The sequence below is a fragment of the Aedes aegypti genome, chromosome 2 (genome assembly GCF_002204515.2).
Source record: "Aedes aegypti strain LVP_AGWG chromosome 2, AaegL5.0 Primary Assembly, whole genome shotgun sequence".
Classification (NCBI taxonomy): Eukaryota; Metazoa; Arthropoda; class Insecta; order Diptera; family Culicidae; genus Aedes; species Aedes aegypti.
The window spans coordinates 46,103,818-46,130,516 of NC_035108.1; the positions used below are offsets into that span (position 1 = coordinate 46,103,818).

A 26,699-nucleotide genomic window follows, 5' to 3' on the forward strand; every position below is an offset into this window, starting at 1 on the left:
GAAAAAAATCCTAGCTACGCCAATGGTAATACGTTCATATTAAATCTTAGCTACAAACAAATAATCAACTTCGTCTCATTAAAAACTTTTGCGAAATTGCGGTGGGAAAAAAGTTAGTGGCAGCGTTTTATAGGGGACTTGACTGTAATACATACAACTTTTTAGAATATAGTTTTTGTTTAAAGTTGCGATCCAAAGCATCAAATGCTTTTTTTCGGAACTCTTTAAACGGTTTTCTTGAGTTGTCTTCTAAATGAGTGTGATCATCTTTTCTCCATTTAACCGTTTAACCACTCAGACTGTAGTGCGAAATGCAAATTTGAACAATTTGAAAATGCACCATTATCAAAAATGCTTGGTCGTTTACAAATTGCACAAAATCACCCAAGTTTCGACCATTGACCGTCAGCAATTTCGAAAGGCCACTGAATGCAATTAATTTTTCACGTCGCCATATTCGACGCCTTGAGAATGATTATCCGGGGCAAATGCATCATACACAATCTCCTTCAACAAAATGCATATCACAATCACCGTTGTTGGTTCGCGATCATCAACCATCGCCCCAAAGAGTCATCCACGTTTTCTGGGTTAAAACCAGCAAATTCGTTGCACTGCATTGAAACAAATTCACTCGGCACTGACGAAAGGCGTGTACAATTAATGTTTCACATATGTTTTTCATGCACATATCATGTGTGCCGCGGATTGCTCTGCAATTGCAAACCGGACCCGCCCGCCCCTTGTTGATCGTGGTGATTGCTCTGTCTTGATGTGGCATCACCAGGGCCGGATTTACAGGACCCAGGCCAGAAGTATGTAGGAACTTTTTCAGAAATCTTTTTTTTGTAGCTGAAAGATACATATTATGGAAACTTTTGTGGTCATGATTTGGATTATAAGAGTAGTAATTACCACAAATTTGTTTCAAACTGTATAACAAAGCTCAAAGATATTATTAAGTCATAGTATTTCAAACCTTAAAAAACAACGGCAATTTTGATTCTCGTTATTCTCTATTACATTATTATCTTTCACAAGTTTCATTTTAGTAAGGTGGGGCAAAAGTTCGACCTCAGTGGAATAATAAACAGTTACAGAAGACACAGTGAACCTATAATCTATTGCCGGCAAATAAACTAATGTTAGAAAATTTAACTATTTTTACATCACAGTTTTGAAATTGATCTATACATGAACTTGCGCCATGGTGGGGCAAAAGTTCGCTGAAATCACGAAAAATTAGGATAAAATGGGGCAAAAGTTCAACTCTATTAGCATTATGAATTATGAAATGAGCTACAAATCTCAAAACTTTCGACCCACTTGAACTTTTACCCCCAAAAAATGGTTCTCAAAGCTGTGATCAGCTGTCATGAACTCGAGAACAAACATAAACACACCGTGAACTAGAATATATTTACATGAATGTGTTGCCCGATTTCGAGAACTTTCATGGGCCAATGACGATAGTTAATAATGTACTTGTTTTTAACAGTTTACGTTTTCTTATACAAAAGAAACATTTTTGGGGCCCCTTGAAGAGGGCACTTGCAGCCTTTGTTTAGTGTGCCCAACGGACCCATTTGATTTTGCTGGGAAACGTTCTGTAACCTGTTATCCGTTTCAAAGCGTTACCCTGCAAAATCAAAGGGAGCCGTTCGGCACACTTTTGTTTGCTGCAAGCGCCCTATGGTGGCGTTCGAGGGCTTCTCTAAATACGACCCTGATCATCTCGAATGATGAGCTGCAATCGCAAAAAAAAAAATGTTTTGTCGATGATGTGCAATTAATTAGGCTCCCGCGCGCGCTCGGGCACAAAACCGATCTCACACTTATCCTATTAGGAAAAATTGAGAGCATGCAAACCGGGTGCCAGAGTTTGTTGCTCTTAACCTCACTTTTACCGTTCCGAGCTTCGCACGTAACCAGATTGAGTCATATATGAAGAGCGATGGATGGATGATGTTGCTTCTCTGCTCGATTGCTGCTGTTTTGCCAAAAGTGAGGCCAACAATGAAGACACACAAAAAGCCTGGTATGTGAGTTTAAAGATCATCGTCTTTGCATAACTTTACCACATTAGTCAGTCGCTAGTGTAGAAGAAGTGAGTTGGCCAGGAGCTTGTAGCTTCCGGCGTTTCCAAATTCGGTGGAATTCAAAGCTGAAAAATAGCTAATCGAAGTTTTTGACCGACAGTCATTTGCGTTAGGTACGGAGTCGGTAAAAATCAACATACACATTGCTGTGGGAAATTCCGGACCGTTAGTAAAATTTAAATGAAGGATTCGCCCCTCTCTAGAGACTTTCACAGGTTCTTCAAAACTAGCTTTAGCAATTATTCAAGTGATTTCTCCAGATATTTCTTCTGGAACACTTCTATAGACTTTCTCTGGGATCATTCCATATCCTTCAAGAATGCATCTGAAATTTCAGTAACCCTTTTAAAGATTTTTGCAAGGGTTCATCAGGATTTTTTATAGAAATTTCATCAGATATTATTTTTAAAGGAATTTATACAACAATTTCTGAAAAATTTCCTTCTCAAATTTTCTGGGAATATCTGTGAAAGAAATAATAGATATATTTTTGATGACTTCCTTAAGAAACTCGATGAATTTCTGAAGGAATACCTCAAGAAATCTTATGAGGAACCTCTGGTGTAATTCCGAACGTATGGAGTCGTGGAGTAAATCCCGGTTGAAATCTTAAGAACAATTTTGAAGCAATCCTCTGGAATCCCTGAAAGCATCATTAGAAACATTACTGGTTGAATTTACTGATCTTAAAAGATTGAACCAGGAACTGCTTCCTTGAAACCTGGATAACGGTTTCAAAGTGGTCAATTGGAATCTACATAATGCAGCTCACCCAGCCAACCAGAATGTACATATAACGAAATCACCTTTTGCGTTATGCGATGCTTATAGGTGCCAAGTATCACGTATACAATGTTGCGAAAAGGGATTATGCGTACAAAAGTGGAGACGATATTTGACAACTGCTACGGACTGATTCGACTTACTTTGTACGAGTATACAGGGCGAAACGAAATGTGCATATGAACTAAGGAAATAGCATTTTATGCGAGGAGACTCATCAATCAAACGATTTCATCCACCATGTAACGTGAATGTGATACAATTCGTATAAATAAACGACTTTGTTCGTTATCTGTTATGCGACTCCTGGTTGTCTGGGCAGCTACAGGATGCAACAGTTTTTTAAATAATGCACTTTACCCGAGCAAAGGTGAATAGCAAAATGATAACAAATCTTGTTACCTGGTTATCATCATCACCTCAATATAACAAAAATGAGAATCCAAATTTGTTTGTCGAATGACAAAGTAATAGTAAATTATGTTATCATTGAGTTCAAGTTGATAACTAAATTTGCATCATCATATAATTTTGAATTTTATGGTCATAAATCAGTGAAAAATTTTAAGAGATGAGCGTTTCAAATTAAAATTTTACTCCAAATAATTTTACAGAATTTTGTATGATGAAAAGTCAACTTTGTTCAATAATACACGCTTCATGAAAATTTTATAGAAAAGATGTCTGATAACATATTTTGTTATCTACCTGTTATCAAAAATGCCTGTCACGGATACAATGATAACAACTGTTGTTATCATTCGTTTATTATTGATAACATAATATCAAAATGATAACAGCGATAATAAAAGTTGTTATCAATTTGATATCATCCAGTTATCCGACTTTGCTCGGGTAATGTGTCCTATGATGAATATGTGATGACTAAAATAATCTTTTAGTCTAGAGGTTCGATTTCATCGTTATGAAGCTATTAAATGTTAATAGTCAGCTTGGCTCGTATTGAAAATCTACTTTTTTTAAATGGTAATTTTTAATCACCAATTCCAATGCCGAAATAGCTCTGTAATCAGGTGGTCTTTCATAAAATTTTTCAAAAGCCATTTAATTAGAAACATATACGCGTTTGGGTCGCATATCAAAAATAAATTAAATTAGAACTGAAAACGAGTTTTCCAGCTCTCTTCTAGGGAGGTTGGTAACGGAAGAGTTAAGAACAATATTTCAACTATCTTTATGAACATTAGCCCCACTGTGTATCGGCTGTGCACAGCAATTCTGAAGTATGTATCTTCTTCAAAGGCTCACACCTCGAGAGCACAACGCTAGAGCAAATATTTGTGCTTCGGGGTTCCGCAATGCGGTAACCACTGCAGCAGCGGCTGTCTGACTGACTGACCGACTGTTTTACTGACTGACTGAGTGAAGAGCAATCTACCGATCATCCGATAAACATTCAGATCAATTGAACACGATAGGTCGGTTGCTTGCTTGGGGCTGTGAAGAGTTCGACAAGCCTTGAGTTGCGTATTACTTCTCGTTTCCTCCGTCCCGCTGATGAACGCGACTGCGTAGATCAACAGGTAAAAATGCTTACATTATAAGCTCCTCACATTAAAAAATTTAGAAACTGTCTAAGTGCATTGTAACAAGAAGCCATGAATACCAATTTTCAGGTATCTTTCCAATTGTAGTGTTGTAAGTCGTTTCCGTCCGAGTTCTGAACATAATTATGTTCTGGTCAGCTTCCTCGTAGGAAGCATCTCAAATCACAAGAAGCGCATTGTTGATCTATTGAGACCCCCTACAAATGTTCTAATTGTACGAACCTCAACAAGCACCGTAATAACGCTGATGGGTATAATAGACCTACAACCAACGACGACAAATTGGTCTCCTTGGAAGTCCAAGCCATTCGATGGCGCTACCGCTAGAACATGTGCCTTTTGGCATACTATGCATCTACCTACATGTTCCAATGGCTCTAACAGTGGCGAATGGCTGTAGGGGATTGTCAGGCAAGATGGTCGCTTAAGCATTGACCTATGTGGAAATGCTAGATTTAACGAATTTTAGCAGAATTGAGTACACCAATTCTATGTTATCACATAAAACAATAAAAAAATTAATATTGTAAAACGATTTGTAATCGATTGTTCTGTTGATTGTTTCTGTTAACAAATTTAACTCTAAAATGGATATTCACTTAGATACTTACTTACTTGATTGGCATAAAGCCTTTTGGAGGTCCTGGGTCAATCGCTTCAAGTCGTCCTGGACGTAAAGCGACCTTAAATCCTCCTCAATTGCAAAAAAACATCTGGTGCGTGGTCTGCCTCTGAGGCGACGACTGGTTCTCTTTTGAATATTAGTTTAGCTCGATGTTTCTCCGACATGCGAGCTTCATGCCCAGCCCACCGCATCCTGCCGTGTTTTATACGTATACATTGTTAACGGGGTGTTTGCGTCATTTTCTCCATATACTTGGTATAACACGTGATAGGGAGCTGGATCCTATTCAGGGTGTCTTCTACCTGGAAAAACCTGGAATTTTATTCAACCTGGAATTCTCAGGGAAATTCGATCACAATCAGGGAAATTATTTGAAGGCAGTAATTCATCGTACAATATTTTCACGACAAAGGATTTTTGCGTCAAAACGCAGAGCAACCATTATTTGCTAGAAAATTCGCTTGAATTGAAAAAAATTTGGCTGCGCCGCTATCAAAACGCTATTTGACGATCATTTCGAGTTTGAAATTTTGTCAACTTACCAAAACATGATTGACGTTTTCAATATTTTTACATGTAATCAGTAAAGGATTAACTTATCTAGGGCCGGTGGCAGGTTTCTTTTTAGTTAATTGGTCTTTATTTCAATTCAAGTCTCTGAAAAGTTACTATTTTTTATTAAAGGTCTCTAAAATCTCTATTTTCACCAAAATGGCCTCTGAAGTTTTTTTATCTTATCTTGCTTGCAGATGCAGATAATTAATATGCTGAATTTCTTCTTATATTTCTTAAGCACAGTTTCAGGAATTATCCTAGTGGTTTTTCCAGGGACTTCATTTAAAATACTATCAAGAACTACTACAGGGTTCTTTTCAAAAATTTCTCTACCAACTCTCTACTCTTATCCAGAGTTTGCCTTAGGAAATCCTTGAACACTTCAACGTTATTACCTCTTGTAATTTTCTCAGGAATTACTTTGAACAATTTTCCAAAGACTATCCCAGGACTTCCTCCAGTTATTTTTTTTCACTAACTTTTCAATCGACTTCTTCAGTCGTTACTCTAAGAGATCTTCAAAGATTTCTACAGAATTTGCCAAGAAAACCCGCAAAGGTAAATTCCAGAGATGTTGGTACATTTAGTTCTAGGTTTTGTTTTCAAGAAAACCTACTTTAAATTTCTACGCCATTTCATCTACGGATATTCCATGTTTTATGATTGAGTTTTCCTAGATTTTATTCAAGAAATTTTTCCAGCATTGCAACCAAGGATTACTGCAGTTCTTTCAAAAAAATTTCTATGAATTACTCAAAATCTCCCCATGGAATATTCATTTTAGGTTCCACACCAGTTAAAGCTACTGCATTTTTTTTTTCAAGAAATCCTCCGATCATTCATACTTTTTTTATGGATTTCGTCCTATGTTTTTTGAGGAGTTCCTTTACAAAATCCGGCGGAATATTATCCAGAGATTCATTTATTTTTTTTTTTCAATTATATTAGCAAAAATCTAAAGAATCTTGTGAATTTGGGTTCTTCTCGAAATCCTTGTTCATCAAGGGTGACTTAAGAACATACGCAAATTTATACAGAAGTTACCCTAAGATTTGCTTACAATTATTTGATGACTTCCCAAAGACATATTAGGAGCAATCTCTGGAATAATTCCACTAAATTTCTCTAATGGTTAAAATCTCAAAGAAATTTGTAGAAAATCCTGAGAAATCCTTGGAAACATCTGGTTGAATATTCCAACAAGTTTTAAACAGGAGTCCTGGAGGATGTTCTAGAAAAACCGGTGGTCCTCCATTTTCTTGAAAATGTATCAGAAATATTATGTTAACGACATATCTGTTGGAATTTCTGTTGGAATCCCTGAGGAATTGTTTGTGGTATTTTTTTGGAAAAATCCAGGTTTTATTTTGAGCTATTCAAAACATTTTTTTTAGAAATTCATTGAGAAAATTATTAGAGAGATTTCATGGAAAATAATCACTAAATGAAGTTTTGAAGAAAAAAAATCGCTCATATAAAGTTATACATCCATTCTCTGATAAATGTCTGGTCGTATCAAACTCTTTTCTCCTGGTTACTGTTAGGTCTCGTTTTTTTTTATTACCGTTTGGTCTCTCTTCGGTCTCTTTTTGGTTCCTGCTTACTTTTTTCAAAAGAGACAGTTAGTCGCTACAAAAACTGCTTCATGCACAATTTTCAAAATTATTGGAAGATATTTGATTTCATTACTAAAAAATCCAAGAAGACGCATATTGATGCCCTTAACAGTTCCGGTCAGTTCACGATGATGAACAGAGCTTTTATATGCAATAAAAGATTATTGACAAATAAAATTCATTTAAATAAAACTTGAACTTTGGTACTTGTTTTTAATTATGAATCGTGGTTTACGGTTAACCAGCCGAGTGGAAGTTTAACAACTACCGAAAGCTAAACATTACATATACTTTTCAATTGGATTAATTGGACAAATTGATGTGAAGATTTGCGAAAAAGTTACACGTCTTCTCAGTGAGAATCGAACTCACGACTCCCTGATCTCTAGTTAGAGCGCGTTACCCCTACGCCATGAGAGCACTCATAGTCGTAGAAGTTGTGTGCTATTTCATCACCTAAAAAATAATGCGCTCTCGGGCTAGGCATTAGATATAAATAGAAAGCATTGTGTTTGGATGGGCATCTAACTCATCCGAAAGTGGTGCACTTTGCGAAAAAGTACCACGTGATTATTGAGCTGAAATCGAATTCAGGTTAACTTCTGCGTCTATGAGTCCTCTCATGGCATAGCGGTAACGCGCCCTTACTAGAGATCAGGAAGTCGTGAGTTCGATTCTCACTAAGAAGACGTGTAACTTTTTCGCAAAATTTCACATCAATTTGTCCATTTGATCCAATTGCAAAGTATATGTAATGTTTAGCTTTTCGGTAGTTGTTAAACTTTGGTATTATTAGCACCTTCATTAGGGTGGTTCAAAAAATCTTTTTTGCTCCACACCGCTTTTTCGATTCTAGAATAAATTCTGAGTGTTCTCCCAAAATTTGAGCTCATTTGGATCAAAATTGAGACTGCACAACCCCTTCAAAGTTTGTATGGCAATTACTATGGGAAAAGCAAGCAATTCATTCAATCGGTTATAGTGTTTGTCCACGTGTTCTCAAAGGTTAGAGCAACGCTGATTGTGTTAGATATATTTGTCAGCTACAACTTTGCCGAAGACCGTTTTTTTATCGGTTGTCTCAGTAATTAGTTATTGATTTTTGTATGAGTTGAAAATCTTTTGCTATAATTAAAGAGCTGCTCTGAAGGCATCACTGGATATATGCAGTAAAACATAGTAGCCATGAATAATTCTCGATTACTTTTTCAAATCGACGTAAGTAACTTTCATACGGTTTTGAGAAAACTAATTGAGAAGAATCACAACCTGTCTTCTAAAACTGTTTTAAAATGAATCATCTTTTTAACATTTTTTCGCCGTGTACATCGCTCAAATTTTGCATACAATCAGATCGCGTTCAAAAACTAGGTAGTTTCTATTATTTTCAACAAAAATAATTATAACAAAATGATAAGCCGTTTCACACAGTTACTTTCGACGTTTTTCTACCAGTGTAAAATCGGCTCAAGTAGTGTTTTGTTTTGATTCGTGGTTAAGTCACTTTGTCTCTCCATACAGCGGGGCGGCGAAAGTAGTGGTTAGGTTGCGAAAGTTGAAAATCTTACTTTCGTCGTTTTGTAAATCCGAAAATTAAACGTTCTAAAAGAGAATAATCGAGTTATTTCAGAGCGAAACGTGTAGAATTTCGTCTGCGAAACACGTAGGATCGATAAAGTAAGTTTGTACACTTTTTTGACTTGAGTCTATATGAATAAGTTTTCGAGAATTGTGTGTGCTATATTTCGCGCCAGATGCAGCAATGTTGCCTGTTTTGAAGATAAATGAGCACTGCTCAAGAATTTTCGATTGGATATACCTAAATCAATAACTAATTTCTGAGACGTCCGATTGCGATGCGGTCTTCGGCAAAGTTGTAGCTGATAAATGTATCTAACAGTTTCAGCATTGCTCTAACTATTAAGAGCGCGTAGGTAAACACTATGGCCGGTTGAATGAATTGCTTGCTTTTCCAATAGTAATTCTCATACAAACTTTGAAGGGCTTGTGCAATCTCAGTTTTCATCCAAAAAAGCTCAAATTTTGGGAGGACACTCAGAATTTGATCTTGAATCGAATGAGCGGTGTGGAGCACTCTAACCTCCATATTAGAATATTGAATGTTTGAATAGATTCAGCACGCGTTAAAAATGTCTAGAAGTGTATAAATTGCTATTAAATCCAAAACACTTTAAAAGTTGTCATTATTTTGTTTTAGACATATAAAATTAGTGTATTACTTGAACCTAGAAATATTTTGTGAAATCTGGAAAAACCTGGAAATATCAGGGAATTTCATTTCGGTTAACGAGTAGACACCCTGCTATTCTTGGTACTTTTGATTCACTTTGGCAGTTGGGTTTTTTTAATGCTACTGAGGCCATAACATGCGTTGTACTGAAGTGCTCTTTTATACTAAGTTTCAGACAATTCAGCCGAGGAAAAACCCCCCATGCAAAGTGAATCATGGAAGTGTCCAAGTAGTTCTGCACCCTATTTCCCTTAGGAACCAAACTTCATTACGGACATTGGTCTGATATTCATTAATTGAATAAGGGGATGCATAAACAATGTTTAACTTTTTGACAGCAGTTTCATACAAATATCTTACTGGTAATCTCTTATTTCTAACAGGGGTGGCCATCTTACCCCGAGTAAAGCCAAAAGTTTGTTTATTCATTTCTTTTTGAAGTTACCAAGAAACAATGTGTTTTAAGTAAAACAATGTATTACAAAACATATGCTTGTATTTTAAACATTATTAATACCGTTAATTACACAATACACCATAATTTGAAATGCTCAGATCTTAACAAAAATTTATGTTTTGATCAAAAAAGGTTGTAACTCAAATTTAAAAATATTTTTTTGTGTCTCCAAATTTCTGAATTTTGCGTTTTACAACATTTTTTATCATTCATTATACTAAAACTCTTATTCCAAGGAGAATTTATGGCAAATACTGATGATGCTTATCTTGCCTCATATGACCGTTATGACCGTCTTACTCCATATTCCCCTAGTGTAGTTGTTGTTGTTGCTGCACGCCACACATTTTGGCTGTGTGCCCCCTGCCAGAAGCAAGGTGGCTTAATCAGCTGCAGCAATTGCGATTGATTCTATTAAACCGACCATCCTCCACAACGATGCCAACCAGCCACAGTGTGAGCTCAGACCCATCGTGTACCGTTCCGAGCAAATTAGTTATAAATTGAGTAATTATCAGGTTGATTAGCATCGCGGTGCAATTTTCGTAACAAGATGGGAAATTTCCTCTGATGCGAGTGATTTGGGCTTCCAGCGACTTTTTTTTGGTAAATAGTTCCGGCTGTGAACAATCACAGAGTAGACAAATGGCGGATTCTGCTACCTAACTATATGTGTACAATTTGCAACGAAGGAACAAAATCGATCGAAATATTGCTGTACAGGTGATTTCGCTAATGACAGGCAATAATCCGACGACGACGGAAACAAACTTCATTCGATCGTACTGATTGACGAATTACTTGGCTAGGATGACCGTGGTAATATTTTTTACGCGGTATGATGAACATTATCTTGAAGTTTTATGATATAATTGAATTAGGAATTCAAAATTCAAAAGTCCATTACGGCGCCAGCTACATCCATGCGATCATCGGGGAAAAAAAGGAATGTTAGTTCATCGCCTATTCATGCCACTACTCTACTATGCTCCTTTCCATGACAATTGTGGGGATGCAGAGGTATATTCGGTCTGTAGTAACAATGGTATTTTGAACTAACATTCCTTCCCTTTCCTGACGACCGTATGAATGTGCTCAGTGCCACATTGGGCCAGATATCGCAAAATTAGGAGGAAAACATTATTTTGACTATGAAGATGATTTTTTAGAACAAAAGTGTCTTCGGCAAAAATGTTACATATGAAGAGGACTACACTTTGACATTGAGTGACATTAGGGTGGTCCAACAAAATACGGAAATATTTTTGCCAACTGTTATGCTTTTCAAGTTAGCACTTTGTAGTGTTGTACACAGCTAAAAAAATGTTGTAAATTTAAGTTTATTTTCATGCACATATTTGGAGCATCAAAATAAACCTAAATTTCAACGACTAATCCATTATTTTCCAATCGAATTCACTCTAAATTTACACGATCATGTAATATTCAATCATTTCTAGTCGAAAATTAAATGTATATTCATTTAAGTTTACATGATGCTGTAATAACACACGAGTTTGATTTATTTTTACATTAGACTTCAGTTTACATCACATTGAAAATTAAATATTTTTTTCTGTGTAGAAAGTTGTTCTTTGTTAAATTTTGAACTACTTTGCCGAAGACGCTAACCTTGTAAGTCTAGTATAGCACTTGATATGGTATTTTCAATGATACAGGGTAGGGTGGCCCATGAAAAATTGATATTTTGCTCATAACTTTTTTATTTCAAATTCTATCAAAATAACGTCTTCTACAAAGTTTTAGAACTAGTTGAAACGCGTATTTTAATGAATTAATTGATTCTATGCATTCGATTATGAGATATGACCAATTTTATACAAAAAAGTCATATTTTTCAAACGTCAATATCTTGAAAAGGGGGAAAACGGGGATGCAGTTTGTGCAGGATCTGAAAGATATAACTTAGAGATTCAAATGGTATATTGTATCTCTGGAGGATATTGGAGGAATTACAGTATAATTTTGATATGAAAACGAACATTTTTAATTTACCGATATATTTCAGTGAAATATTTTAATGAATCATTCTGGCAAAACTGAGTACTCACAATACAAGTCTGTTCGCAATTTGAGACCAAGTTGGAATTTTAAATTTCTAACGCAATTTCGAGGTGGATTACTAGAGGTATACTGGTTACTTGTACTATGCCGAAATAATAAAACATCAGCTGTTTTTGGACGACTTCAGTAAATTTCAAACCGTACCAATTCAGCGAAAAAACAATTGAGCTGAGCGCAAAGGAAGCAAACCCCCTAAAACCGTTGATATTACGAAATCGGATCGCTTGGCGCACAAAGTCGTCATTAAGGGGCGGTCCATTTATTACGTGAGACAATTTTTGGGATTTTTCAACCCCCTCTCCCCCCATGGTAAGACTTTTTATATGAAAATGAAAAATAAAAGATATGGCGCGTAAGAAATCTCAAACCCCACCTCCCTCCATCCCTCCCTTACGTAATTAATGGACGGTCCCTAACGGCCAACAACCGCCTGTGGATCGTCTCTGCGTAAATTAATTTGGCTCAAGTGCGAACGGTTGCACCACCCAAACCGTTCCAAGGGAGCCGCAAAATGCCGCGCCGCTATGCTGTGCCGGTTAATTGAAAAACATCATTTAACAAATAAATATTCATTACGAAGCGCTCTCAAAGCACCCAATAAGTAGTGCGAGCGCCGAAAAACAGTCAGAAGTGCACACAATTTTCTCAAAAGCCCAATAGGTGCGAGTTTTCTTGTTCGGGGCCAAACTGTTTTAAAGTATCGACTTTTTGCACTCCGGTTACCTACTGTTCGATTTTGTGTGGCTATGCAAAAGAAACATCCTCAACGGTGTGCAACCCAAATTCGCCACTTCGCTTGTGGGCATTACCGCTCATTTTTTTTTGTTAAGTTTAGTTTATCTTTCGTACAACACTCTCGTGAAGGGGAAAATCCCACATGGTAACTGCCTAGTTGGGCCACCAACTTGGAGGCTTGTGCAACTCAAGTATGTAGAACATTTTTTTTTCTAGATTTTCCTACTGAAGTCACTTCGAGTCCGTTAGGCTGCAAGCTTTGACCGCGAAATAGGAACTGCTGACGCACGTGCTCCCAGTTCACCCATTCCATATAGTCGTCATACGGTTTGTACGGTTTTATTTTTCACCTCTTCAACCAGAAGTGGCCCTCGCCATCCAGTAGATGGCCAAAGAAGACTCAGGGCACACGGAGTCAATTACCGGCGGCGCGGTAACGTTAGAGTGAGTGGCTAAACTTGATGGAATCGAGCTGCCCGGTTTACGTAAGTGATGTTTTCTCACTGTCCGTAAATGGTTCAGTGTTAAGATGATTGCCCACTCGATGTATGGTAAAACGATGGAGCAGTGCGGGCATTAACATAGACGTATGTGACATAATGCACGAGGGCGCGTGATACGTATCTTGTTCTTTTGACCTCGCAGTGACCTAATAGGACTAACTGCGATAATAAAATGCTAATCAAACATAATTGGACATGCGGAAGAAGTAGGTATCAATAAAATGCCATTACTAGAAATTGTGAACTTTAGAGACCCCATGCCCATATTAAAAGACATCAAACAGAAATAAAAAAAAAATGAAACTAGAGATAAAAGTTCCAGTTGCGCAACCAGAGGAACACGGCTCCGCTCAAATGTCAAATAATGTACCCATGCATCGGTCCATTAGAACTGAGAGTTTTATAAGCGGTTTCTTCACCACCGCTTAGGCCTTAAACCTGGTTTAATCGTATGGGTAAACGTGGTTTACGGTTTAAGCGAAGGTGAAGGAATCGACCCTTAGTCCTCTGAAGAATTTGTAAAAAAAATATTACGAAATTTTCCTACCATTACCTAACTTGAATCAAGGGCGGTTCAAAATGTAAAACAGTGCGAAAATCCAATCTACCACAGCTTTCTTACCATCCTTACCATAAAAATAGTGTTCAGTGAAATTTTCAGCTTTCTGTGATTTAAAGGTGGCTCAAAGACAATGTTGGTTAATTACTATGGAGAAATTTGGATAAATGTTCATAACATGTTATTACTGGAATGTAAGTACAAATTTATTATCCCACAGTGAAAACTCATTCTTCAAACTATAATAACGAAATTTGATGAAGAGATTAATTCAATCAGACGGATAGGAGAAGAGATATTCATGAGTTTGTTTGTTATTATTTAGCTTAATAAGGGATAATAGCCCTGCAAACATCTAAAAAAATCCCAAACAAAAGTAGCTTGAAAGGGATTTATTTCTTCAGAAACATCATTCATAAAGATTTGAAGAATGAGTTTTACTATGGGATGATAAGTTTGTACTTAGTACTAACATTTTTATTTATTTATTTGATTTCACATCAATTATCTTGATAAAACCTCGCCAACAATATTTCGCCAATTCACTCGGTTCATGGCCGCTTCTCTCCATCCTCGACTGCGACCCACGCCCTCCAGGTCAATCCACCAAGCTCACTGCACTCCACGCCTTCTTGTTCCAACCGGATTCATAAAAAAAACATCTTTACAGGGCTGTTGTCCGGCATTCTTGCAACATGCCCTGCCCAGCGTATCCTTCCAGCTTTAGCTACCTTCACGATACTGGGTTCGCCGTCACACGCCGTTCTCCTGCACGTTGCCAAAGATCGTCCGCGTTCGAAAACCCCAAGAGCTTGCAAGTCCTCCTCGAGCATAGTCCACGTCTCATGCTCGTAGAGGACTACCGGTCTTATGAGCGTTTTGTACATCGTGTATTTAGTGCGGGGGTGAATCTTTCTTGACCGCAGTTTCTTCTGGAGCCCATAGTAGGCACGACTTCCGCTGATGATGCACCTTCGTATTTCCCGACTTACATTGTTGTCAGCCGTCAACAAGGATCCGAGGTAGACGAACTCGTCCACCACCTCGACGATATCCCCGTCTATCGTGACCCTGCTTCCTAGGCGGGCCCTGTCGCGCTCAGTTCCGTCAACCAGCATGTACTTTGTTTTCGACGCATTCACCATTAGCCCGATTTCAGTTGCTTCACGTTTAAGGCGGGTGAACAAATCTGCCACCGTTTCAAATTTTCGTTCAGTAATATCCATGTCGTCCGCGAAGCAAACACATTGTCCGGATCTCGTGAAAATCGTGCCTCGACTGTTAAGGCCGGCTCTCCGCATGACACCTTCAAGCGCAATATTGAACAACAGGCACGAAAGTCCATCGCCCTGTGGTAGTCCCCGCCGAGACTCGAACGAACTGGAGTGTTCGCCCGAGATCTTCACGCAGGTTTGCACACCGTCCATCGTTGCTCTAATCAATCTAGTGAGCTTCCCGGGAAAGCTGTTCTCGTCCATGATCTTTCATAGCTCTACACGTTCAATACTGTCGTATGCCACCTTGAAATCGATGAACAAATGGTGCGTATAGCTATAGTGATAACTTCCCACGAACTCGTTTGCTATTGGTGATAGACGACAGAAGAGAATCTGGGATAGCACTTTGTGGGCGGCGTTTAGGATAGTGATTGCACGATAAATTTTAGAATTCCATTTTGTCGCCCTTTTCGTAGATAGGGCATATAACGCCTTGCTTCCACTCCTTCGGTAGCTGTTCCGTTTCCCAGATTCTGACTATCAGCCGATGCAGACAAGCAGCCAATCTGTCCGGGCTCATCTTGATGAGTTCGGCTTCGATACCATCCTTATAGCGGCCTTGTCGTTCTTGAGCTGTTGAATGGCATCCTTAACTTCCCCCATCGTAGGAGCTGGTTGGTTTCCACTGTCCGCTGTGGTGACGTAGCCATCGCTTTCGCTGTCCTGACTCTGCGCCATTCAGGTGTTCATAGTAGTGCTGCTTCCACCTTTCGATCACCTCGCGTCCGTCCGTCAAGATGCTCCCATCCTTATCCCGGCACATTATAGCTCGCGGCACGAAGCCTTTGTGTTGAGCTTCTGATAGAACTTCCGTGTTTCTTGAGAACGGTACAGCAACTCCATCTCTTCCCGAGCAGAAGAAAATAACTTCTGAATACCAAACTAAGGTATTCCATACCAGATAATTTCCAATACTTACAACCTGAATGAGGTATGAATGAGCCCTGTATAAGAGGTAAAATACCTGAAATAATATCGCAAGCACCAAACTGATTAGATCAGGTATTGTAATACCTCAATAATACTTGGTGGATTTTCATCATGGGGTAAGACACTCATTAATATTGGTATTAATATCCGTTAATATGGATTAATATATATTATTTTTATGGTATCATCGAGTTACCTACGATTTTCCTAAAGAAATCTGACAGAAGTATCTTGAATTTAAGTCAATGTTGGGGGTTTACAAACAAGAGGCTAGGGATCGTGGATTGTATGTCTTGCCGATCTGACATACAATAGGAGACAAATCGCATCGGAATCGAGTTGCGGAATGGCCCGGTGATCATAGAAAGATGTGGGGCATTGATGACAAAGGAGCTTCACTGAATGTGATGCATCGTACAAGGTGCCAGTCTCCTTCTAGCCAGATTACCAGATGGATGTTGGCATCAAACAGTGTGGTCTATGTTGCATCGGACGGATTTCTCATATATTTTGCTCAGACGATCTGACGATAAACACAACATAAATAATCAATTTGCCTTGGCAACTCCGGCAACATGCAAACAGCAAAACTCCATGCATACTTGATAATCTTCTCAATATCAATATTAATATCATTAATAAATATTAATATTTTAATACTGGATCTAGTGTCCTGCCCCATGATTTTCATATAAAAGTGAAATTTTTCAATAGTAGTTCAATGCCTGCAGCAGACCTCAATAGCTGTTCAATACCTCAATGAAGTATTTTTCATTGTTTTAAAGATTTTTTTCAATACCATTATAATACCAAATTGAGGTATCGACAACTGAACAATACCTAATTTTGGTATAATACCAAAGTATGGTATGCATAAGTTGTTGGGTAGTTATTTGTTCCTCCTCGGGTTGGCATTCCACCTCTTCCACGCGGCGCTTTTTATCCCGGAAAAAAGAAACATAACTTTAGTGACGTTTTTGGAAACCGGTACATCTGAAAGTCCAGATAATTTCGAAACATGGGGATATAGAATTTTAAGAGAATTGCATCATAATTGTGCCCAAATATCTTAAAAAAATCCTGCAACCATCCTTGCAGTTCAAGATCAATGGAAATTATGTGATTCTATTGAATGACGTGATACTTTACAGAACGTTCCGCCGTACCATCGAGTCCAAGGTCAACGCTCCGCTTATCGAACTCTAAATTCCTGGCTGATTATGATTACTTCCTCCCATGGCTCCATTTCCTGCGCCGAAAATTAGTGTGGAGCACAGCAACAGCTGAAAAGTTCTCATTCTTGAACCGAACTCGCTGGCCACATGCATTTCCACCTTTTATCAGCCGGTTCGTTTCTTTCGGTCTCTATACCCTTTGCCTATCTCTCTGTAGAGTGTAGTTGTGCTATCTCTTCAATGTGGTAAAGTGAAGAAAAGCATTCACCTCCGATCGAGTTTTACTTGTACAAACATAGCACTTCGAACGCCACAGCTGTTTGGGTTTGAAACTTTCCGATGGTCTTTTATCATATTTTGCTTCTTCGTTATTTGGGGTTCTCTCATTCTACAGAAGCTTGCAGCTATATAATGTCTACCGAACTGACGAAAGTAAACAGGAAGATATTACCCTGGTGGTGCTTATCTGTATTCACTGATGGATCGAAGTTCATGTTTGAGTCTGTTCTTTTGCACTTTTTTTTTGCTCTCACTGACATAAAAGACATTCAAGACTCACCTAAACACCATACGCAATCAGCAATTCTTTGCAAAATTTTATGGATCGATAGGATTTCAGTAAGACCAAACATTAAAAATCACTCCATAATAATTTCTTAAAGTGCCTCAAAACAAATTCTCTTAGAATTAATCACAAACCCGCTCTACCGGCAGCTTCATTTTTATCCACAAAAAATGTTCAAACAGCAATAACTTTTTAGACTTTTGATATTTTTGCATTATTTTTTTAGATATTTTTTTTTTCATACTAGGGTAGGTGTACCAGTTGTGGACATAATGGTGCCCTATTTCGCCATACGGGATAATTTGATTATCTTCGATTTTTTAATAATTCTGTGAATTTAAGTAATTCGATATCAAATATATCTTGATGAAGAAACATTCAAAAATATTCAAAATGTGTAAGTTTTCCAGAAAACACATATGGCCAAATAGAGAACCACTATAGCCATAACTGGCATACTCTCCCTAGTTGTTTCTTGTCAATTTATCAAAAAAAATAAGTAGCTTCTCTAAAAAAACATAAACATTGATTGAGTTCTTTCCAAGAAATCTTAAAATTGCAGAATGCATTTTTTTTTCTAAGTTTTAAAGATCTTTATACGACCAGAAAGAAAAATGTTAATTTCTCTAAAACGGTTGCATCAGTTTGCGTCATTTTTTCACAACAGACTCACAATACAGACAGACAGCGAATACCCGAACATGAGAAAGATATTTAACTGTATCCTAAGATATTTAACGGTCATCCTCTAAGAAATTTCGAAATATTTCCGGATCTAGATGAGCAATGATCAAATCGATACAGATCCAAAAAATAGAAAAGTTTATTGAAGACTTGTGAAACAAATATGCAAAAATATTGAAAGACAAGAAAGTTATTGTGATTTATTGCTGCTAGCAGAATGATTGATTTTACATAATACTTTTCAAGATCACGTCATCTTTTCCTAGATTTATCCCGGAGCAAGCCGAGAAGTTTTTAGAGTTTTCGGTTAATTCGGGTTATTAGGTAATAAATCGATAATTTTCAATATTCGGACAAATGTCTTCGGGCAATTCGTTATTTGTTTTGAACATGAAGAGATAACATGTTTTATACTACCTAATGACCTCTCTATTCTAACTTTCCCCACTGGTTGTATTTATGAATCAATTTGAAAAGCATAATTTAAATTAGATATCTGGATTTTAATCCATATTTCATATGATGCACTCCAATCAAATAATGTTTTGAAAGCGAATACATTATTAATCTCTTTTTATTTTCTTTGCCTCATTTCAGGTTGGTATTCAGATAAATCCATCAGAAGTTATTTGATACATACAGAGTAAGTTCAATCCAACACCGTGTAAATTCCGACGCAGATTGTTAAAACTGAATCAATTAGCCCCCCAAAAAGAGCACATCTCAGTTTGTCTGCTCACTTCCTGAGCATTATTCCGTTCCGAAGACCGAAAAAGCCGGTCGATGTTGTTTGTACAATGTTCATGCATAAGTCTACAAGCATAATAACAACATAACTAAGGCGCTACCAACAACAACGACAGTTGCTGGAACAACTTCATCGAGAGCGTTTCGGAGAGTCATAGAGCCCCGCGGAGAACGTAGAAGTGTTCATGCGCTCGATACGTGCTCTTCTGAATGAACCACGCTTCAGCTCTGGACAAGATTCCGTCACTCTCGTCGTAGTCAGTCGGGGATGGTTCAACACTTCACCCAGTTTCTCACTGAACTGCAGCAATACAGTGAGCGGAGACACGTTCAGTTCCATTCGTAAGCTCGGTCCGGTCGGTTCTCTTCTTCGGCATCAACAATTGTAAGCGCGGTTTCATCGCAAAACGGATCATATCGTAGACACAGTAGGAATACGGATATAGCTCCAACACACTTATAGCCTATAGCGGCCCTATAGGACATTCCCGGTGTGGTGACAAAAAGGCCCGTCCGAGCCTTCCTTCGTGGTTTAGTGTGTGAGTGTCTGGTGCGAAATACGGCATAAGGGTCACCACCCACAAGTACACCCTTGCGCGTCGTAGATTGGCGTAAAACGTACGAGATTTTTTCTCTTTGCTTGCAGTACAATAATTGCTGTTATATTGTTGTGGTGAAGAAACGAAGAAGCCTCAAGTGAATATAATTTACTTCCTAGTTCATAATAATCTAGTTTAAATAGGTCTCTTCAAGTGATTCTAGTTTTCATCACCCTCTTTGCCCATTTGTGTGTTCGTTTTAGAATAGTTAAGGTGCACCTTATATCTCTCTCGAAAAAATCGAATTGGCAAAGTTCAGAAGAAATTCTCGCAAAGCACATTGTGACGCATCCTAGATAATCTGTGTCAGCAGAGAAAAAAAAGTAATCAGTTAAAAATCGTATAAGTGTACATATAGATAGTGAGAACAGCTGAGGAAAGCAAAAGTTATGAGTAGTGTATGTGTATTTTGACATCGTTTTCGGTGCACAACTCGTTGCAGTTTTGGTTGCGATACCTTTTGGCTCCTTTTTTTTGTTGGTTTACCGTTTTAAGTTCAACACATCCACAACTGAGTAACCCAATATATGCATGCGTCCTTGTCCTCGCTCTTTTTCTTCCGCTGATGTACAACATCCGCAATAGTTTGTGCAGTGGTTATGCACCGATGTCGCTTTCATCGGCTGGAGCTGTATGTGGTAGTACATAAAAGTCTTGATATGATGCGGCGTGTCCTCGTGGTCAGTTTTGCGCCAGCTATACGCGTATAGCACACAAGTATGTATGATGTGATCACCAGTACTGTAAGCTGTAAGGGAAACTAGTGCAGGAAACGTGAGTCCTTGGGCATTCCGGACGGATGAGACTGGAAGTCTCGTTATTCGGTTTTGTGGAAGTGATTCACTGGTGTGTTTGAATTTGCGGGTATGATTTTTCAGTCAGGATGTGCTCACACTAAGAGCACATACAATTACTGAAAGATGCATATTTCGATCAAATGTACGTTATTTTTTTCGTTCATAATCAGCGAAGGCTATGGGACTGACAAGAAAATTTCAAATTGCTCGTTTTTAAGCATATAGGGGAGGTGTACCAGTTTTGGCCATCCTAAGGAAATACAGTGAGAGGCAAAATAAAGTGCCCACCTTACCAGTTTTCGAATTTCTCTCATTGATTTGGTTCAAATTAAAGTTAACACACCTAAATCTTTTGTGATATTTTATTTTTGATGTTCTTTTAAAGTTGCACTTACGAAATTTTGATTAGAAAAAGAATTTTACTTAAAGAAAAAGAAAATCAATTTGTATTGAAAAAAAAGTAGTGACAAAAATAAGTGCCCACTTCCTTCTTGGCCCCAGAAAAGATGATTTAAGAAAAATAAAAAGCAATTTAATAGTTAATGTGTCCTCCTTTGGCCTTAAGGACTTGCTGGAGGCTCTTCGGCATGCTTTTCACCAGGTTTTGTAGGTGTTGTGGATCTAGTTCTTCCCAGGCGCGCTCCAAGGCTTCAAAATAATTATTTTTGTTGGTAACACCAGTTTTTTCAACCCTAGCATCGAGAATCGCCCACAAATTCTCGATGGGGTTGAGGTCTGGGCTTTGTGGAGGCCATTCCAGCGGTTTAATCCGACAAGACCGGAAGAAAGACTTGGTCTTCTTTCCAGTATGCTTCGGGTCGTTGTTCTAGAGAAATATGAATTTCTCTTCAAGGCCCGTCTGGATCAGCGAAACCTCCAGATTTTCCAGCAAGATGTTAATGTAGGAATCTGCCGTCATTATTCCGTCGATTTTCACGACGCTTCCTACTCCACTCCATGAAAAACACCCCCAGACCATCACATTTCATCACATCACACTTCCATGCGTCACCGTTCCTTGGATGTGGCGCTCCTGAAGCTCGAGCTGTCTAACCGAGAGCGGCGGGCTCGTGTGTGATGCAGAGCACCACATCCAAGGAACGGTGAAGCATGGAGGAGGAAATGTGATGGTCTGGGGGTGTTTTTCATGGAGTGGAGTAGAAAACCTCGTGAAAATCGACGGAATAATGATGGCAGATTCCTACATTAACATCTTGCTGGAAAATCTGGAGGTTTCGCTGATCCAGACGGGCCTTGAAGAGAAATTCATATTTCTCTAGAACAACGACCCGAAGCATACTGGAAAGAAGACCAAGTCTTTTTTCCGGTCTTGTCGGATTAAACCGCTGGAATGGCCTCCACAAAGCCCAGACCTCAACCCCATCGAGAATTTGTGGGCGATTCTCGATGCCAGGGTTGAAAAAACTGGTGTTACCAACAAAAATAATTATTTTGAAGCCTTGGAGCGCGCCTGGGAAGAACTAGATCCACAACACCTACAAAACCTGGTGAAAAGCATGCCGAAGAGCCTCCAGCAAGTCCTTAAGGCCAAAGGAGGACACATTAACTATTAAATTGCTTTTTATTTTTCTTAAATCATCTTTTCTGGGGCCAAGAAGGAAGTGGGCACTTATTTTTGTCACTACTTTTTTTTCAATACAAATTGATTTTCTTTTTCTTTAAGTAAAATTCTTTTTTTTTATCAAAATTTCGTAAGTGCAACTTTAAAAGAACATCAAAAATAAAATATCACAAAAGATTTAGGTGTGTTAACTTTAATTTGAACCAAATCAATGAGAGAAATTCGAAAACTGGTAAGGTGGGCACTTTATTTTGCCTCTCACTGTATATTGTTTATACAATAATCAAAAGACCCTTGGTAACTGTCAATACATTAAACGAAAGCTTTCAATCCATGCTCAGCAGGGAAAATATAAAAACTGATCAGAAACTTTGTTTTTGTATTAAAAATGAGGGTGGCGAATACTGGACTACTTGCACCAGTATTCGCCACGATTTTAATTCCTGAATTCGCCACCTACGTTGATTTCTTATGGAGGGTGGCGAATCAGGAACACCATGGCGAAAAATAGATGGAAAGGAGCAAAAATTTTAGGAAAAATTATTTTTTTCTATTATTTTCTGAGAAATTTTTGCGGTTTCCAAGAATGTTTCCGTATCATCTTAAAGCAATTTAGCGAACACTAAACAATTGTCGTGAAACGGTAAATAAGCCGGGGTGGCGAATAACTGGTTCATCTTCCCTATCAATATTTTAGCATTGATTTTTTTTTTTAAATCGAGGGTCGTTGCACTATTATTTCTATTTATATGAGTGATCGGATATCATAGTTTTGATGGATTGGGAACAAAGTTATTCCAGAACATTACTGGGTCAAGTGATGTAAAAATCGCATAGTCTTCCTTTCAGGATTGTTAATTTATTTGGAAACTAAATATGTTTGTACGAAAAGTGTGCAGACCCGTGATTTACGATAAGTTACGATAAGCTTGGGGATTAAGAAATGTTTTTTTGTAATTCAGTCCTCTTGAACATACAGAAATTATAGTTATAATCTTCATGAGTTCCTAAATTACTTACAAGCACGTATTGGCTACACTCGGTGATTCACAGCATTTGCATGACTTACCAGACATGTCAGCAACATGAGATAAGATATTGGAGGTCATCCGAATCATTCTGGTGTTCGGTTTTTATGATCTACCCACTTTTCTAACATATATATTTATGCATTTCTTGTAATCTTAAGGGCTTAAGTAAGAGCACACTATATGTGTGGTCGTTTTAATACCCATCATGATTAATTGTTCAAACAAAATGTTTTGAATACAATACATGCTGTGATATTTTTTTACAATCTGTGAGTAAAATAACAGGTCAATCAGTGCGCTAAAACGTGAGATTAAAGACGTTACCATTTGTATGAGAAACAGAACTAACTGTATGCTGTCCATCGACCTGTTGTAAATATTAGAGCATTAGTCAATTTTAGAATAACTCAGATGTTTTTAATCCTTGTTAGTTTTTCGAGTCAAATTGATATGATATTTTTGTGAATTCTTGTTGGCATATATCACCAGAGGTTTCTAGAAATACACGATAAATTTTAATTATTTAGCTTAGTAATTCGATTAATAATTTATTTAGACCGTACTTGATCAAAACTTACTTGATATCTGATACTTGATACCTGATACTAATAGTTCCTTTGCAGTATGTAATTACGTCAAAGGATATGAAACAGTTGTTCCGAGTATTCTTCTAGAAAACGTAGAAAATTTTCTAAAATTGCTTCTAGTGCTTTGTTTAGGAAAAACTTTAAAAAAATCTCCAGGAAGTCTAATTAACGAGTTTGAGAAGCAGTAGACATTCATCCTTGAATTATTCCAGATATTCTTTTCTTGGACTTTTTCTGGAAATTATGCACACAAGTTATCAGGCACTACATTTTTCATTTTGGAATTACGTACCCACTGAGAAAGGGTCTGCTTCTAAGCTTAGTAAATTTTGAACAAATTCTGTGACAGTTGCTGGTGTAATTCCAAAAGGCAATTGAGATACAATATTCAACTACATTTATTGAAGAAATTCATTGGTAAATCCTTCGACGAATTTCTGGCTAAATTGTCTAGGAATCCTAAAATATGTATTATTTTACAGAGCATTTTTCTGGAATTCCGATGGTATGCCAAGAATTCTATAAACAATTGCTTGTGGAACTCCTTACCAACTTACTTGATACTTGATGGGCTACAATTCGCTAAGATGAATCTGCGCCGAATGGATGAGTCTTCTCCACTGGGCTCGGTCCTGGGCCAATCGCTTCCAGTCGCCCCGAACGTTAAGTGCCCTTAAGTCCTCCTCAACCGCAAAAAGCCATCGTGTGCGCGGCCTGCCACGAAGTCGGCGGCCTCGTCCGGGTTCTCTGTTGAATATTATCTTTGCTTGTCGTTTTTCCGGCATACGGGCAACGTGACCAGCCCAACGCAGCCTGCCGTGTTTTATGCACTTGACAGTATCCACCTCTTTATACACTTGGTACAACTCGTGATTCATGCGACGCCGCCAGATGCCGTTTTCTAGTTTACCGCCGAGTATTGTTCGCAGCACTTTACGTTCAAACACCCCGAAAGCTCTCCGGTCGACTTCCTTCAATGTCCATGATTCATGGCCATATAGGACAACCGGAAGGATCAGTGTCTTGTATAACGCGAGTTTTGTTTTCGTTTGCAGGCTACGGGACTTCAGCTGGTTACGGAGCCCGTAGAAAGCCCGACTAGCCGTAGCGGTAAACGCGCAGCTATTCAGCAAGACTAAGCTGAGGGTCGTGGGTTCGAATCCCACCGGTCGAGGATCTTTTCGGGTTGGAAATTTTCTCGACTTCCCAGGGCATAGAGTATCTTCGTACCTGCCACACGATATACACATGCAAAAATGGTCATTGGCATAGTAAGCTCTCAGTTAATAACTGTGGAAGTGCTCATTACAACACTAAGCTGAGAAGCAGGCTTTGTCCCAGTGGGGACGTAACGCCAGAAAGAAGAAGAAGAAGAAGAAGAAAGCCCGACTCGCAGCTGCAATAAGTCTTTTCACCTCGCGGGTAACATCATTATCGCATGTCACTAGTGTTCCAAGATACACAAATTCTTCCACCACTTCAAACTTTTCACCACCTAGCACCATTGCGCTACCATTAACACGTCCGGACCCACGTTGACCACCAGCTATCATGTACTTCGTTTTTGTGGTGTTGATCGTGAGCCCAATCCTCGCTGTCTCCCTCTTGAAAGGCACGAACGCCTCTTCCACTGCCCGACGGTCAATCCCGATGATGTCGATATCGTCCGCAAAGCCAAGGAGCATATGAGAACGTGTGATAATGGTACCGCTTCTCTGCACACCGGCTCTCCTGATAGCACCTTCGAGCGCTATGTTAAACAGCAAGTTAGAAAGAGCGTCACCCTGTTTCAATCCATCTAAGGTTACGAACGATGACGAAATCTCGTCCACCACCCGCACACTTGATTTCGATCCATCAAGCGTTGCACGAATCAGTCTAATCAGCTTTGCCGGAAAGCCATGTTCGGACATAATTTGCCACAACTCGTTTCTCTTCACTGAATCGTACGCTGCTTTGAAATCTACAAACAGATGATGAGTCTGCAAGTTGTACTCCCGGAATTTATCTAGGATTTGACGCAGGGTAAACATTTAATCCGTCGTTGATCGGCCCTCTCGAAAACCAGCTTGGTATTCGCCGACAAAGGACTCCTCATACGGTCTCAATCTGTTGAACAGAATTCCAGACATGATTTTGTACGCCGAATTAAGGAGTGTTATCCCTCGGTAATTGGCGCACTCCAGTCAATGCCCTTTCTTGTACAGAGGGGAAATGAGACCTTCCAACCAACTAGTAGGCATTTGTTCTTCCTCCCATATCCTCAATATGATACGGTGAAGGAGTTCGTGCAGCTGCTCACTTCCGTGTTTGAGAAGCTCGGCCGGGAGCTCGTCCTTCCCAGCAGCCTTGTTGTTCTTCAGCCCATTGATAGCTTTTTTACTTCATCTAGCGTTGGAGGTTCCACAGCCTGTCTATCGTCATCGATTTGAATTCTGCTACCAGATCCACTTCCATTATCTGCGTTCAACAATGACTCAAAGTACTCTTTCCACCTGGCGGCCACCATTGTTTTATCCGTCAGCAAGTTTCCTTCACGGTCGTTGCACATGGCGGGAGACGGCGCTGTTTTTCTCCGCACATCATTTACGGACTCGTAGAACCGTCGCATGTTGTTCTGTTCAATAGCTTCTTGCGCCTGAGCAATTACTGCCTCTTCATGCTCCTTTTTCTTTCTGCGATGGATCCGTTTTTCGGCTGCCCTTGCTTCCTTGTACCGCTCTCTGCTCTGACGGGTACCAGACACCAGCATCCGGCTTCTAGTCAAGTTCTTCTCGTTCGTCATTCTCTGGCACTCCTCGTCGAACCAACCGTTCTTTGGTCTCCGTTGAGCAGTACCTACCACTTCTCGCGCTACTGTGCTCACCGCTCCGTGGACTGACTCCCACA

At 38.8% G+C, this 26,699-nt stretch overlaps 1 protein-coding gene across 14 annotated transcripts in view; it reads left to right on the forward strand.

Annotated features, from left to right (window-relative positions):
- LOC5570531 (coronin-1C) overlaps positions 1–26,699 on the forward strand; it is a 183,801-nt gene that overhangs the window by 101,892 nt on the left and 55,210 nt on the right. For 3 of the 14 annotated variants that reach the window (XM_021840742.1, XM_021840743.1, XM_001659139.2), the window contains exon 1: positions 19,532–19,910. The exons of 6 other annotated variants lie outside the window; for them this stretch is intronic. Coding sequence is in view for 1 of the 8 variants with exons in the window: in XM_021840741.1 (XP_021696433.1) it covers positions 20,203–20,211 (9 nt within the window). In the remaining 7 variants the exon portion in view is untranslated. Of the gene's footprint in view, positions 1–19,527; positions 19,911–20,016; positions 20,212–26,699 lie in introns of those variants that run through there. 5 more of the 14 variants (XM_021840741.1, XM_021840749.1, XM_021840744.1 and 2 more) reach the window with 5 other exon arrangements.